General features: G+C 34.8%; 1 protein-coding gene across 1 annotated transcript; it reads left to right on the top strand.

Moving 5' to 3' along the window:
* The first annotated feature begins 11,028 nt into the window (after nucleotides 1-11,028).
* LOC125224193 (plant intracellular Ras-group-related LRR protein 6-like) lies at nucleotides 11,029-12,714 on the top strand. Its single transcript, XM_048127551.1, has 3 exons — nucleotides 11,029-11,387; nucleotides 11,476-11,645; nucleotides 11,810-12,714. Exons 1-3 carry the CDS (start codon nucleotides 11,184-11,186, stop codon nucleotides 12,489-12,491), a joined length of 1,056 nt encoding a protein of 351 aa, XP_047983508.1. The 5' UTR covers nucleotides 11,029-11,183; the 3' UTR covers nucleotides 12,492-12,714.
* Nucleotides 12,715-15,045: the final 2,331 nt, after the last annotated feature.

The following is a 15,045-nucleotide window of genomic DNA, read 5'->3' as shown; positions in this document are numbered from 1 at the left end:
ATAGGTAGCCAAAGCCTATCCAGGTTGTGAATACGTTTTTCTTCTTACTAGATCTGGCCAAGTCCCCTACTGGAAAACTCATGAGGAGATTCATCGAATTTCCCTACTTGACCTTGTTAGTAAAAAGCCTTAGACTTGTTTATCATATTTCAATAATAAACCATTATATTATATTATTTATTCTCATAAATAGGTAAACAAGTGGACGTGGCGTTTCTCGTATACATGCACAAGCTGACTGTACAAAGGCATGTACGCTCGAAGCATCTTTTAGTATACAAACTCCAACAATCTCCCACTTATACTCAAAGAATGCTTTCGAGTATACCAACCGCGTTTATTGGCCTTGTGCTACACATTCACACACATTTTCTCCCACTTATACTCAAAGCAGGCTTTGGCCACTATGTACTCAACACTATAATTCTTTAAAAGAATCTACCAACATAGTTTGCTAGAGTACATAAAACGAAAATATACTTGTAATTTATAACCTTAATTCTTGCTAAGGAGCACGATAATTTGATCAAAATATTTCTAGGCCCTTTGATCCAGTGGAATAATTTTATGTGCCTTTCTCAAGTGCACTTATACATATAATTTCTACTAATTAAAGTAGAATACTTATAGCAATATATAAAGTTTTAATCATGTCGAGATTGCATTCTTTGTTTTATAGTCATAAATTCCAAGAGTTCATTTATTTAACCATTTGTTGTGAATTTTAGAAATACTTCCTTTGGAAACCCAAAAGTAATTCTAATTTTAATAGCTAACTTGGAAATATCTTTTAATGTTATTAGAGTCTTAGAAAGTGTGCAATTCATCACTTCTTTCATTCTAGGGTGTGAACCCCTTTAACTCTATCAAACATTACCTTAATTCCATTTATGAATATTCTATGAGACAAATTTAGCTCCCACTTTTAAAAGTAGAAAAATACCAGTCTCAATATTCTTTAAGGCTATTAAAACAATTTAAATAGTGCTTGGAGTTAAATTCATCCTAGTTTAATAAAATGAGCTATGAAGCTCTTATTAAACACTTAGAATTTAATCATTCATTTAAGAAAAGCTCCCACTATTTTAATTATCACTTTCACAACAAATTAAATAAAACAATAACTAATCAAATAGTCAACTCTAGGCTTGGAACATTAAAATAAATTTAATGTGCACACTATATTTACTACACAAGAATTTCTAGTATTTATAATAAATACTTATCTTGTTTCTAGTTGAATTTAATTTACTTGTCTTGTAATCAATTATTGTGATTATTTTTCTTACACCTTTATTTGAACAAACGCGATCATAAGATCATTTTATTTTGTATTGAATCCATGTCGAACATTAATGTTCTATTGACTCATCAACAAAATAATGGTTCAAAAGACTTAAGGATTAAAGAAACTTAATAATCAATATTTCTAGAAGAAAACTTCATAATAATTGAATCAACAAATTTAATCACAAGTAAACATTTTGATATTAACCATGTTATATTTGATGTCATAAATAATTGGATAATCAAAACTTCATTTATCTAATAATGCAAGCATTATAAAATGACATCGATAATCCAAAAACACAATTGATAGTCTAGGAATAAAATTCCACATCAATAATCCATATGATATCAAAACCAAACAATGTACAAGTATCAAAAATCCTCAAAAATTCAACAATGTAAATAAAGCAAAATAAGACTTTCATTGTTCAAAAACATAAATGTCATAGCTAGATCAAGATCATGTCTTCCTCCTAATCACATTGGGTTGGCTCGAACTCTCTGCCATGTCAGACTTGCGTCTTAGGTCAGTGGAGTTATTGACCATCCCACCCTCCATCTTCCTTATCTGGACTTGTGCCTCAATGAGCTTGCTAGAGAGTACTAGAAGACAAGCCCGACAGGTCATTGATTGAAGAACCTAAATGGTTTGATGAAATGTCCACCAAGTGTCTCATGAGATCGGTGGTGAACATTTTAAGGAGAACGGTCTTGAAGGAGAACCAAAACATTAACGACTATGTCGTGGAAATGGTTGATGGTTTTGATAGGCTCGAGGAGTTGGGTGGGAAAATAGGCCCAGAAACCCAACAACTCATGATTCTCGACGGACTTCCAAAGAGCTATGAGAAAGTAAAGAAAGAGATAATGGACAAGCTTTGGCCAACATCTCTTCTAGTACTCTCTAGCAAGCTCATTGAGGCACAAGTCCAGATAAGGAAGATGGAGGGTGGGATGGTCAATAACTCCACTGACCTAAGACGCAAGTCTGACATGGCAGAGAGTTCGAGCCAACCCAATGTGATTAGGAGGAAGACATGATCTTGATCTAGCTATGACATTTATGTTTTTGAACAATGAAAGTCTTATTTTGCTTTATTTACATTGTTGAATTTTTGAGGATTTTTGATACTTTGATATTGTTTGGTTTTGATATCATATGGATTATTGATATGGAATTTTATTCCTAGTTTATCAATTGTGTTTTTGGATTATCGATGTCATTTTATAATGCTTGCATTATTAGATAAATGAAGTTTTGATTATCCAATTATTTATGACATCAAATGTAACATGGTTAATATCAAAATGTTTACTTGTAATTAAATTTGTTGATTCAATTATTATGAAGTTTTCTTCTAGAAATATTGATTATTAAGTTTCTTTAATCCTTAAGTCTTTTGAACCATTATTTTGTTGATGAGTCAATAGAACATTAATGTTCGACATGGATTCAATACAAAATAAAATGATCTTATGATCGCGTTTGTTCAAATAAAGGTGTAAGAAAAATAATCACAATAATTGATTACAAGACAAGTAAATTAAATTCAACTAGAGACAAGATAAGTATTTATTATAAATACTAGAAATTCTTGTATAGTAAATATAGTGTGCACATTAAATTTATTTTAATGTTCCAAGCCAAGAGTTAACTATTTAAATAGTTGATATTTTATTTATTTTGTTGTGAAAGTGATAATTAAAATAGTGGGAGCTTTTCTTAATGAATGATTAAATTCTAAGTGTTTAATAAGAGCTTCATAGCTCATTTTATTAAACTAGGATGAATTTAACTCCAAGCACTATTTAAATTGTTTTAATAGCCTTAAAGAATATTGAGACTAGTATTTTTCTACTTTTAAAAGTGGGAGCTAAATTTTGTCTCATAGAATATTCATAAATGGAATTAAGGTAATGTTTGATAGAGTTAAAGGGGTTCACACCCTAGAATGAAAGAAGTGATGAATTGCACACTTTCTAAGACTCTAATAACATTAAAAGATATTTCCAAGTTAGCTATTAAAATTAGAATTGCTTTTGGATTTCCAAAGAAAGTATTTCTAAAGATCACAACAAATGGTTAAATAAATGAACTCTTGGAATTTATGACTATAAAACAAAGAATGCAATCATTCGGTTTTATTTTGTCATAAGGACTAATTTCCAATTAGTCATTGTGATGAGGTAATTATGTTCATGCATAAATTTACATCACAAATTATATAGCAAGGATAATACCAAGTAAGATTGGTATTATATAATTAAAGTTTTGGGAATCATATTCGACATGATTAAAACTTTATATTTGCTATAAGTATTCTACTTTAATTAGTAGAAATTCAGAAGGATCAAAATAGTGGATTTTGATAGAGGAATATGTATAAGTGCACTTGAGAAAGGCACATAAAATTATTCCACTGGATCAAAGGGCCTAGAAATATTTTGATCAAATAATCGTGCTCCTTAGCAAGAATTAAGGTTATAAATTACAAGTATATTTTCGTTTTATGTACTCTAGAAAACTATGTTGGTAGATTCTTTTAAAGAATTATAGTTTTGAGTACATAGTGGCCAAAGCCTGCTTTGAGTATAAGTGGGAGAAAATGTGTGTGAATGTGTAGCACAAGGCCAATAAAGCGGTTGGTATACTCGAAAGCATTCTTTGAGTATAAGTGGGAGATTGTTGGGGTTTGTATACTAAAAGATGCTTCGAGCGTACATGCCTTTGTACAGTCAGCTTGTGCATGTATACGAGAAACGCCACGTCCACTTGTTTACCTATTTATGAGAATAAATAATATAATATAATGGTTTATTATTGAAATATGATAAACAAGTCTAAGGCTTTTTACTAAGAAGGTCAAGTAGGGAAATTCGATGAATCTCCTCATGAGTTTTCCAGTAGGGGACTTGGCCAGATCTAGTAAGAAGAAAAACGTATTCACAACCTAGATAGGCTTTGGCTACCTATTGGTACGGTTGCGGTGTTTGTGATAATTCTCTCTTACCTAAGAAGAGATTAGTAACACCGGTGTGGTAAAGCACTGAAAGGATCTAATCCGAAATGTATTCTTTATTGCTATCTACTGAAAGAATATATTTCAGAAAGTTTAGTATTTTCTAGTCTATGATATTAATATCAATATTGTTTATTCAATCAAACGCCACTTTGACTTATCAATATGTGAGAGTTTGTACGTAACTCAAGTTCATGATATCTTGGGTGGTAGTAATTGAATAACATGAAGGTATTGGAATATTATTTCATAGAATTCGCGTGCCCAGTGTGGTATGATTAAATCCCTAAAAGGGTGATCCCCAATGAGGTGTTTGAAAGAGGAATTTATTATTCAGAAATCTGCGCAGTTGGAATTTATTCCACGAATAATAAATAAAGTTTCAAACTAGAAAAACTCTTTGGAGAATTAATTTAATTCTAGTCACATAGCAGACAAAAGAATTAAATTGATGGATCAAGATAATCTTAAACGCGGGAAATATTATAAAATAAAATGGACCCAAGTTATTTGTAATTTGGTGATTTAAGTGGGAGTGCAATATTATTCTTTAGTGGAATAAAATAATATTCCATTGATAATATATTAAATCATGGGTCATTTGATTTAATTAGTAATTTATCTAATGGGTGAGCCCAACACTTAAGTCATTCCATGGATCCCCTTACTAGCCCAATAAGGTCCACTATAAATAATGAATGAAAGGGAAACCCTAGCACACAATCCAAGACACACTAAACCCTAACCCTAGCCGCCAAAATCGGCGCCTCTCTCTCTCTCCCTCTTGGTCTCGATTTTCGTGCCTAGCACGTGGGAGAATTAGGGTTTTGATTATTGTTCTTGATCTATCCTAATTCATAGGATTAGATCTAGACAATTTCGTGTTTGTATTGGGTTTCCCTAGATCCATTCAAAGTTATTTAATTGATTATCTAAGATCCGCCCACACGGATGGAGAATCAAGGACAAGGGAATAGTACGGAAGATTCGTGGTCGATAAACCAAGGATCTCCGGGTGGTGCAGCTAGCAACGTCAATCCAATGATGGATTATGAGGTAACAATCGAATCTACATCGAATATGCATGATTATGTGTTTATTTGATGTTATATCTATAGATCTATGTTTATTGCATGAAATTGGAGTCGAATGCATAATCACCTAAATAGATCCGGTCAAGGACCTGTTTGGTTTCCGTATCTTCCGCTGCGGTAGTCCCAACAAGAAGCTGTGAAAGAGAGTTTTTGGTTGAAAGGGATATTGTCTGACTTTAGAGTAAGTCAAGAGGCAGTGACAGTAAGGTGTGACAGTAGCAGCGCTATATGCTTGTCTAAGCATAAAACCTTCCATGAAAGATCTAAACACGTGGATGCAGTGACGAAGCCAGGAATTTTACATTGGGGGGCCCAAATTTTCGATATTTTTCGATGTTAGTTTTGCCGAAAAATGCTACAGCATAGCGATATGGAGTTGCAAAAAATATAGAAAAATAAGGAGAAAGAAAGAGCAGAGGGTGTGTATATGATAAATAAATTTGTCAAATAATATTTTATAAGAATAAAAAGATTAGATTTAAAAATATAACTATATTATACTCCTTTGACATTGAAATAAAAATTAGAGGTTAGTGAGTTTCAAACTCAGGCCACAAAGCTGCCAGACCAACTCTTAAACCAAGTAAGCTAAGACTCTATCAGATATTTAATGTCTAAATAATACTACTAATACTATAATAATATGTATTGCTGAGGGGCCCATGGACCCCCCAGGCCCCAGTGTGCCTTCGTCCCTGCGTGGATGTAAAGTTGCACTTTATCAGAGATGAAGTGAGCAAGGGGTAGGGGTGTGCATTCGGGTTTCGGTTCGGTTTTTCGCCCAAACCGAACCAAACCCGAAAAACCGAATTTAGGCTAAAATCAAAACCAAAACGAAACCGAAAACCGAAAACCCGAAAAACCAAAAACCGAACTTAAAAAACCGAATTAAACCGAAAAACCGAAATTATATAAAAAACCGAACTAAAAAATCCGAATAAACCGAAAAACCAAAATGATGAAAAACTGAAAAATCAAACTGCAATCATACAATTTTTCATAATATGCAATTTTACACAACATTTGTATAATTGAAATGATGAAATCGAAAAATCATAGCATTTTACATTACAGTGAAATACAATTCCTAATTTCCTATCAAACAACAATCATACAATTTTACATTACAATGAACATTCAATTTCATCAAATACAAAAACATAAATACATACAATGAACATCTTCTTCTCGAGGCGTGTCGTAGATGGGTGTAAGGCTGGAGACGATGGCGTGAATCTAGAACTGAAGGCTTGAATGGATGACGGCGTGGAGGGGCGACGGCGTGGGTGGAAGGGTGGAGGAGCGACGGGCTAGAGCTGTCATGGGTCTTCTGGAGGCGACGGCGATCGGCGTGGATGGCTGGTCACTGGAGGGCGTGGTGGACAGCACAACTGGTGGCAGCTTGGAGTGGAGGTGGAGAGATTAGGTTTAGAAAATAGGGAAGGAGGCGGCGTGAGTGAGGCAGAAATAAAGTAGGGTTTGTTTTTAGGATTCTATATTTAGTTACAATTAAATAATATGTGGGGTATAATATTATATTAAAATAAATTCGATTTTTCGGTTTTTTGGTCCTCTGAACCGAATCGAACCGAAAAACCAAAATTTTTAAATTTTCAAAACCGAACCGAACCGAAAAACCGAAAAAATCGAACCGAATTTTGAAATTTCGGTTTGGTTCGGTTCGGATATTCGGTTTTCGGTTTTTGTTTTTTTTGCTCACCCCTAGCAAGGGGAAGGTAAGAATTGAGAAGGTATCTACTGAAGAAAACGCTGCAGACATATTGACTAAAACCATTCCCAATTCCAAACTTAGACATTGTTTGGAGCTGGTGAATCTGGTCCAGCACTGAGGTTGCAAGAGAAGTGGAGAAGATGATCTGATGTTCATTCCATTAAGATCCAAGGTGGAGATTTATTAGTACATGTGGATACTTAATAGAATTACACAAGAGATCAGGGACCAAGTTGCAAAAGTATACACAAGCTCAAAAGGAGCTACAACGGCTAGTTTCAGTTAGAAGGAAGCGGTTGAGAGGAGCTACGGTTGAAAGGGGTTGAGCTACGGATTGAGAGCTCATAACTAATTCAGTTTCATAGAGAAAGGGATACACTTTTCTGATTGAGGAATCGAGAGTGCATCATCTCTGTTTTTGGTGCCGAGTTTACGAGAGGGTGAACGAAAGATTCTAGAGTGTATTGTCTCTCTGAGTGTTTCGAGTTTGTAGTGTGCGTTTGTAATCTTGATAAAGTGGAATAAAGATTCATCATGATTCTCCCGTGGATGTAGGTTTAATAGAGCTGAACCACGTAATTGTTGTATCCTTGCATTCATTTCCAGTTGCTGCATTCATAGTGTTCGATAGATTGTTCAAGTGAGCGTTTCTTGTGTGTTGATTGGTCGCGGCGATTATAACAACATCAAACAACAAAATTATTAGCAGATTATCGGTGAACAAAGTAATCGGTATTATATGTGAGCAATGAAGCTTCCAGTTGATCAACTCATAAATTGTGTGTTTTATGGGTAGATCTAATTTAATTTTATTGGTATTATACCTAGTTATTCTCATCATTATTTATATTTTCAACAATTAATTAGTAGTTATATAGAGTTTTGTTGTGAAAATGTCAAAATAGGTAAAATAAGATTAGTGCTCAGATTAGACAAAGTTTAGAGGCTTGAGACTCCCACTCGAGTGAGTAAAATGGATGGGCTAAACCACTTGGCCAGGTGAGACCATTGACTCGCCTTTATTTATGCAAATTATTTCCCGATAGTATATAAGGTTATTATACTAGTGACAAGCAAAGGTATCTTATCCACGTAGATTAATTAGCTATTTGAGTACTTCGAATTATAATAGTATTTCACTATTTAGACCATCAAAGATTGAGTTTGGTTTCTAAACTCCTAATTACTAACAATTCAAGTAATTTAAAATAAAATAAAAGATGGATTGGTGTTTGAAAAGTATAGAGAAAAATGTAGAATTTTAGGATTCAATACAATGACCTACTATGTGTCATTTTTTTTACTTTAGAATCAGAAATTTGAAATCGGCAACTCCAAAAAGTCGGAAAAGGGAAAAAATACTTGCAAATGGATGCCACAATCAACTTTATTCAAAAAAAATGATCACATACTATTATTAAAAAAACTATTTGAATTTTGTTAAATATTAAAAAAACTTGATTGAAACATATTAATAAAACTCAATTCAACTAACAACTCGTCCTTAAATTGTGTAAATAAAATCAAATAAATTGCTACTAATTAACGAAATATAAAGTTGTTGAGTTCTAATTATTTCGTTTTTAAAGTCGCATCACTTGCATTGGGACAAAATCCCAAACACTTATATTGCACACTCATCAAGCCTAGATTTAAATACTACTCCTATAATAAATTTGAAAAGTTATACTATGAGTCTTCAAATAAATCGGCTATGCAATCAAACTACCGCCTCTTACAACAGTCAAATAAAAACAATTGAATGTATCGTGAATTAAAGGTGTAGCAAATGAATTTTAAAAACAGAGCAACACCCATTAGTCTTCGAGTAGTCAATATTTGTAGACTTGATGATCCTTTTTAGTTTTTACAATCGGAATGATGAAAATAATTTGATAATCCGCGAAAGCTAGTGGGAAATAATTTCCATTGGCTTTTCGACATTTTTCTCGTTGTGACTAACCTTATAGAGTAATTATTTATTCGCAAATAGTCATGGAGTTATAATCAGTTATTGGAAACGGTGTTTAAGCTATAATATTTTGATGTAAAATTATGGAGTATAATATTTTGATGTAAAATTATGGTGGGATGCAATTTTGCTACTTAAAAAAAAGAGTTACACTATTAACAGAATTTAGTTAAACTTGACTCAAAACTCAAATAAATTTACGAATCTAAAATAAATAGTGCCCCACTTGATAATAAACAAGATACCCTCGAACTTTCAAATGCTGAATTAGATTACGCTATTAGTAGTATTTATTTTTTAATTTGTTGAAACAACCTTATCATATATTTTGACTAAAAACATGAAAATGTAGAGATCGAAATCTTAGGATCAGCTCCAATCAATTTCACATTAGAAAAATGGGAAGCCACCAAAGTTTGTCGATTGACTTACAAAATATTTTGAATACTTGTCTTTTTCATCGCTACACTATTTATACAACACAATTAATAATATGCGTATTGTTAATCTGGATTACTACTAATCGCTACTAATCCTTATCGTGTTGTCCTCGATTGATCTAGTTTTAATATTCCTTAATGATCTAGTGTATATTAGTTTATGATGTACAGTTGATATTTTAAATATGGGATTTTGATATTTAATTTCAACTGGGAAACAACGATGGAGACACCGCACCCTCCATTTTTTAATCAGCAAACAGAAAAAGATCTGTTTTAGTTAGTATTTTTTTTTTTGCGAATTCAAAGCATAATTTAATTTGTTCTAATTTCACCTGGCTTCTGACAAAGTACATGTTTTTTTAATCAAACTTTTTAAATACTATAATCTGTATAAAATGTTTTATGTACCGAACATTGATTAATTATTTTGACGGTTCGTAGTAGTTGACATAAGTATTTATACAAGCTGATCAGGTACATGATTGGATTGATTGAATGTTTAATCATAGGAGTATTATTATAAGAATGGTACAATTGTCCCAAATAAATTATTCCTAATTTATATAGAACTTCGACAGAAAATATTTTTAAAAAATCACGCTTATATATTCTCAATTGTATCCCCTTTTCTAGATGCACATATGTGTCCTCTTTTTTTTTTAGTCGAGCTCGGCACAACTGTATTCCTTAATGATTATTAATAACAACCTATTTATGTAGTCTTGAAATGTTTGGCCCTTCACAAAGTAAACTCTTATAATAATACTAATAGCTTTGGTACCCGATTTATTTTGTATGGTTCAACTCATCACTTTCTTAAGGTCTAAGATAGCCCTAAAGTGTCAGGGAGCTTCGTAAGATAAAAATGATTTGATATAAAAAAATAAGGTCAAAATTGGTCCTAAACATATGCATATTTTATGATTTTGGTTCTATACTTTATCTTTTGAATTTTTACATCTTAAACATTTCAACTCGGATCACAATTGATCCTACACTAACAATTCCGCCAATTTTTAAATGGGTTTAATTGGTATTTTTACTTGAATTTTGAAATGTTGAGAATTTCTATATTTGACAAAATCTGATGCAATGCCAGCTCTATTTGATTGGAATATTTAAAGCGATGTATTAAGTGAATGGTGTGAATCAGCAAATGCGAAATGAGATTTATTCCCTTTTTAAAAAAAGTGACTATAAAAGTGAAAAAATGAAATTATGATTTAGGAATAAAAGTAATACTAACTCCTATATTTGATTGGAGTAATTATTACGGCGTAGGTAACGTCAAAGTGAAATAGTGAGGAATTAGAGGGGCAGCATAACAAGTAACCGAAATCCGAAATGGTTGACTTTAAGAAAATAGGTAACGTCATTACACACTCATTATACGGAATTCGTACCTTATTATGACCGTACGCTTGCTGTACTATCTCCATATCCTCTCTAAATTAATTACTCTTTTTTTCTCCGCATTCTCTATAGATAGGATCAGTACCGCTGTCTATCTGATCTTGTTTCCTCTCCTGAACAACCGAGACCGTTATTTCTCTTGTATTCATTCTGGCCGATAAGTAATCACATATACATATACATCTTCATCTTCATCTTCATATATAGAACAGAAAAAAGATGTGCGAGCAGCAACAGCGACCGCAGTCGGAGTTTAATCGGAGGAATAAGCGGCTTGATAACAAGGGGAGGATGAAATCAGAGGATTCCAAAAAGCTGGAGATTGTGGATTTGAGTGGGATGTCCTTAAACTCACTTCCTAGTCCCTTTCTGATCAATTTGGCCTCCATCTCCAAATTAGACCTCTCCAACAACAATCTCCAGGTTCAATTTCCATACATCAAATTTCATTCAATTGCTAGTTGCTACCAAAAAATAAACATGTTTAATCAATTGATTTAAATATTGACAGACGATCCCGGAATCGTTGACTGCGCGGCTGCTAAACGTGATGGTGTTAGACGTGCACTCCAATCAGCTAAAGTGCCTCCCAAACTCCATAGGGTGTCTCTCCAAACTCAAGATCTTGAACGTCTCCGGCAATCTCCTCCAACAACTTCCTCCAACCATAGAGAACTGCAGGTAGGAGGAGCAATATTTTAATTTCAGTACACCTCATGTGGGCCCAAAACCCAACTTATCATATGCCCATTCAACTTATCAAGTGGCTTATCACCTCACTTCTAAACAAAACCGGTCAATTCCATCTCAATCAAACCCTAACTAATTAATTCATTCATTAACAGATCCCTTCAAGAGCTGAACGCCAACTTCAACAAGCTCCGGCAGCTCCCGGACACGATGGGGTTCGAGCTTCTAAACCTAAGAAAGCTATCAGTGAACTCAAACAACCTGGCCTTCCTCCCCCACTCGACCTCCCACCTCACCAATCTCCGTGTCCTCGACGCCCGCCTCAACTGCCTCCGGTCCCTCCCCGAGGATCTCGAGAACCTCATAAACCTCCAGATCCTGAACGTGAGCCAGAACTTCCAGTACCTGGAGACGCTCCCGTACTCGGTGGGGCTACTGATGTCGCTGGTGGAGCTGGACGTGAGCTACAACAAGATCGCGGCCCTCCCGGACTCCATCGGGTGCCTGAAGAAGCTGCAGAAGCTGAGCGTGGAGGGGAACCCGCTGGTGTCGCCGCCGCCGCATGTGATGGAGCAGGGGCTGCTGATGCTGAAGCAGTACATGTGCGACAACATCAACGGGAGGACGTCGCACCGCAAGAAGTCGTGGCTGGGGAAGCTGGCCAAGTGCGGCTCGTTTAGCGTGAATAGGAGTAACAGGGAAGACGGATACATCATGCCGCCGAGTCCGATGCCGAGTTATAAGGCCATTGATGGTGTGGCGTCGCCAAGATATTTTAATATGGGGATGTTCTCGCCCAAGCGCCTATTCTCTCCCAAGTCCAACTTCTCCAAATGATTTCTTTTTTTGCTCTTTTTTTTTTTTTGTTTTTTTAGTGTGTCCTCATCAATTTTGTACTATATTGTTGTCATGTTTTTGTGATATAGATGTCTGTAATTAATTGTTTCATGAACAAGTGATACATCGCCTGCGAGTATTGTCTCGGAGATCTGAGAAAATAGAACCAAACCAACAGTTTGGAGATCGAAACTGCTTGGTGGAGTAGTTTTTTGTTGGTCAATCAGTGTCTCACGCTGTCCTTTATTTTTGTTTCTTGTAAAACCTTAAAAACAATTACTCCACTATCTCTATCCTTATTTATGACACATTCTTTTGACATAAATATATAGGAAAGTTGAAAATTTATAGTAGTACTATAAAATAATGTAACCTATATACTACTAGTATTATTTAAAATTATACTCCCTCCGTCACAGAGAAGTTGGCATACTTTGAAAATGGCACGGGATTTTAGGAGGTTTTATTTTGTGTATTAAATAGAGAGAGAAAATATAATTTTTATATTCATGTGAGAGAGAACTTTTTCCAAAAAGGGAAATGTGACATCTTTTGTGGGACAAACTAAAAAGGAAAGTGTGACATCTTTTGTGAGACGGAGGGAGTACTAGTAATAAAAATACGGGAGAATTCTTCTTTTGTTCTAGGCTTGTAATTGCATTCCATCTTAATGAAGAAGAATAAAATTGTTCCCAGACAGGGAGTGACGCATAAGCATTATGCGTCACTCTTAATGAAACGCATAAAGCAGATGCGTCTTTGACTAAAGACGCATATTGATGATGCGTCGTTAAAGTGGAAACGCAAAAAATATTGTGTTTTGTAAAGACGCATAACCCTTATGCGTCTTTCACTGGTGACGCATATTCGTTGTGCGTCTTTGAGCAATGACGCATATCCGTTGTGCGTTTTTTGGCAATGACGCGTAACCATTATGCGTCTCTGGGCGTGTCACAAACAAAACTAACATATTGTAACCTCCAGCATAGCAATCAAAGATGTCACAAACAAAACTAACATATTCATCAACAACTTAATATCTACATAACACTCAAATACCTCAATAAGTAATCACTTAAACAAAATTTAAAAAATATTGTAAAACACAACCAAGATTCAAATTTTATCACAAAAACTCAACAATCCAACATAAATTGCAACTTCAATTGAAAAGAAAAAAACTATATTCCAATTTGAAAACATATAACTAAGATTCAATTTTGTGGCTTTGTAATTACTTATAACTAAGCAAAACATATAACTATATTCCAATTTGAAAACATATAACTAAGCAAAACACTATATTCCAATTTGAATCAATTACTTCTACTCATTGCATTATATACATGTGAACCCCACAAATAGGCAACAAAACAACAAAAATCGACCCTAAATCCATCAATTTCATCATAAATTCATCAATTTCATCATTAACCCTAATTTTGTCAAAATTAGGGAAAACCTACACAAATTAAGCAATAAAGGATGAAATTGAAGAACAATTACTTAAAGATGTTTGCAGCCGGTTGAAATTCGCCGGAAAAACCTCAAATCGCCGGTTGCCGGTTGAAAAACGGCTTCAATTCGCCAATTCATCCTTGGCTTCTGCGGCTGGTCTGTTCTGATGCATTCTGGCCGGTTTGAAAACATGCCCAGAGACGCATAATGGTTATGCGTCATTGCCGAAAGACGCACAACGGATATGCGTCATTGCTCAAAGACGCACAACGTATATGCGTCACCATATGCGTCTTTACAAAACGCAATATTTTTTGCGTTTCCACTTTAACGACGCATCATCAATATGCGTCTTTCGTCAAAGACGCATCTGCTTTATGCGTTTCATTAAGAGTGACGCATAATGCTTATGCGTCACTCCCTGTCTGGGAACAATTTTATTCTTCTTCATTAAGATGGAATGCAATTACAAGCCCAGAACAAAAGAAGAATTCTCCCTAAAAACACTGGCGGATCTAGGGGGGGCAAGAGGGGGCGGTCACCCTCTCTGTGCGACTAATTTCCTCTTATATGGACGTAAAATTACTATGTCCGCTCCCACCGTTTGCCCTGACGTCGCCGAAAATCGAAAAAAATTGTCATTTTCGCCCTAAACCAACCCACTAATATATATTTCTCCCCCTCCATTTCTGAATCCTAGATCTGCCACTGAATAAAAATATTTTTAAATTCGTGTATAGACTCATAGCATATGAACTATGAAGATATTTAGTCAATTACTAAGGGTGTCTCCACCGGTGCCCTTCCCACTCGCCCGTCGCGGACGGGCGACCTGACGGGCGCCATAGTGGGCCGGACGGCCGCCCACGCCCGTCCCGTGTGCCCCTGCGATGGCCTCACCCCTCCCGTTGACATCCTTATATAACCCGAAAAAACATCCCTAGATATTACGCATCCTTATATAACAAAAAGTTTTTTTTATGAGAAATGTAAGTTGCCAAATTTAATTTAGTAAAAGGAAAAATTAGGCTGATTATATCCCCCACTAGCCACTACAACAAAAAACTCAATTTTTGGGTTGGATAAACCCCTGTAA

Source organism: Salvia hispanica, chromosome 4, assembly GCF_023119035.1.
Source record: "Salvia hispanica cultivar TCC Black 2014 chromosome 4, UniMelb_Shisp_WGS_1.0, whole genome shotgun sequence".
Classification (NCBI taxonomy): Eukaryota; Viridiplantae; Streptophyta; class Magnoliopsida; order Lamiales; family Lamiaceae; genus Salvia; species Salvia hispanica.
The sequence above is the reverse complement of the archived record's forward strand: the minus strand, read 5'-3'. Positions and strand labels throughout refer to the sequence as shown.